At 48.9% G+C, this 712-nt stretch overlaps 1 protein-coding gene across 3 annotated transcripts in view; it reads left to right on the top strand.

Annotated features, from left to right (window-relative positions):
* The first annotated feature begins 232 nt into the window (after nucleotides 1–232).
* slc12a5b (solute carrier family 12 member 5b) overlaps nucleotides 233–712 on the top strand; it is a 67,252-nt gene continuing 66,772 nt past the window's right edge. For all 3 annotated transcript variants that reach the window (XM_016232403.1, XM_016232400.1, XM_016232401.1), the window contains exon 1: nucleotides 233–465. In XM_016232403.1, the coding sequence (XP_016087889.1) occupies nucleotides 411–465 (55 nt within the window). In that variant the 5' untranslated portion in view covers nucleotides 233–410. The remainder of the gene's footprint in view (nucleotides 466–712) is intronic.

Genomic DNA, 712 nt, shown 5'->3' on the forward strand with positions numbered 1-712 from the left:
CTACATGTAAGCAAAGAATATTCCTGATCACTGCATTGTGAATATAATGGTGAGGCATAGGCAGCCTGTAGTTGCGTAGCAGAGAGAGAGAAGACATGCTGTGTGAGTGTTTGATAGAGAAAAAAAGTGCTCTTAAGCATTCCGTCATTTACGTCCCTGCAGCCTCTCTCTGTCCCCCCAACCCCTCCTCCTCCTCCTACAGAGAGAGAGAGAGAGTCAGTACGCAGAGAGGACTCCAGTCTGCTGGAGCACAGCACTGCTCGCTTTCTTGAGTGGAGAGAGGCAGAGAACCACAAGCCTTCTCCTCCTCCTCCATCCGTGTGAGGCTGGTACAGCACAGCACACGTGTTGGCTGGTGGACGCAGCAGCAGTGTTAGCATTAGCAGGGGATCTGTGCTCGAGCTTCCAAAATGCTCAACAACCTCACCGAATGCGAAGAGGGCGATGGGGGACCCAACAGTCAGGGTGAGTGGACTGATCCTGCAACTGCTATTGGGTGTGTGTGTGTGTGTGTGTGTGTGTGTGTGTGTATGTGTGTGTAACCAGTCATGCACCAATGACTGATAGCTGCTTGTCAGTGTGTGTGGGAGATACAAGATGTCAGAATATGAGTGCAAATATTCTTGCACTATCATAATCAGTGATGCTTTTGTATTTGTGTGCATGTGGCAAGGAAGCATTCAGAGGAATGATACAGTTGGAAATTATTTTG

Source organism: Sinocyclocheilus grahami, unplaced genomic scaffold, assembly GCF_001515645.1.
Source record: "Sinocyclocheilus grahami isolate Dianchi unplaced genomic scaffold, SAMN03320097.WGS_v1.1 scaffold410.1, whole genome shotgun sequence".
Lineage (NCBI taxonomy): Eukaryota > Metazoa > Chordata > Actinopteri > Cypriniformes > Cyprinidae > Sinocyclocheilus > Sinocyclocheilus grahami.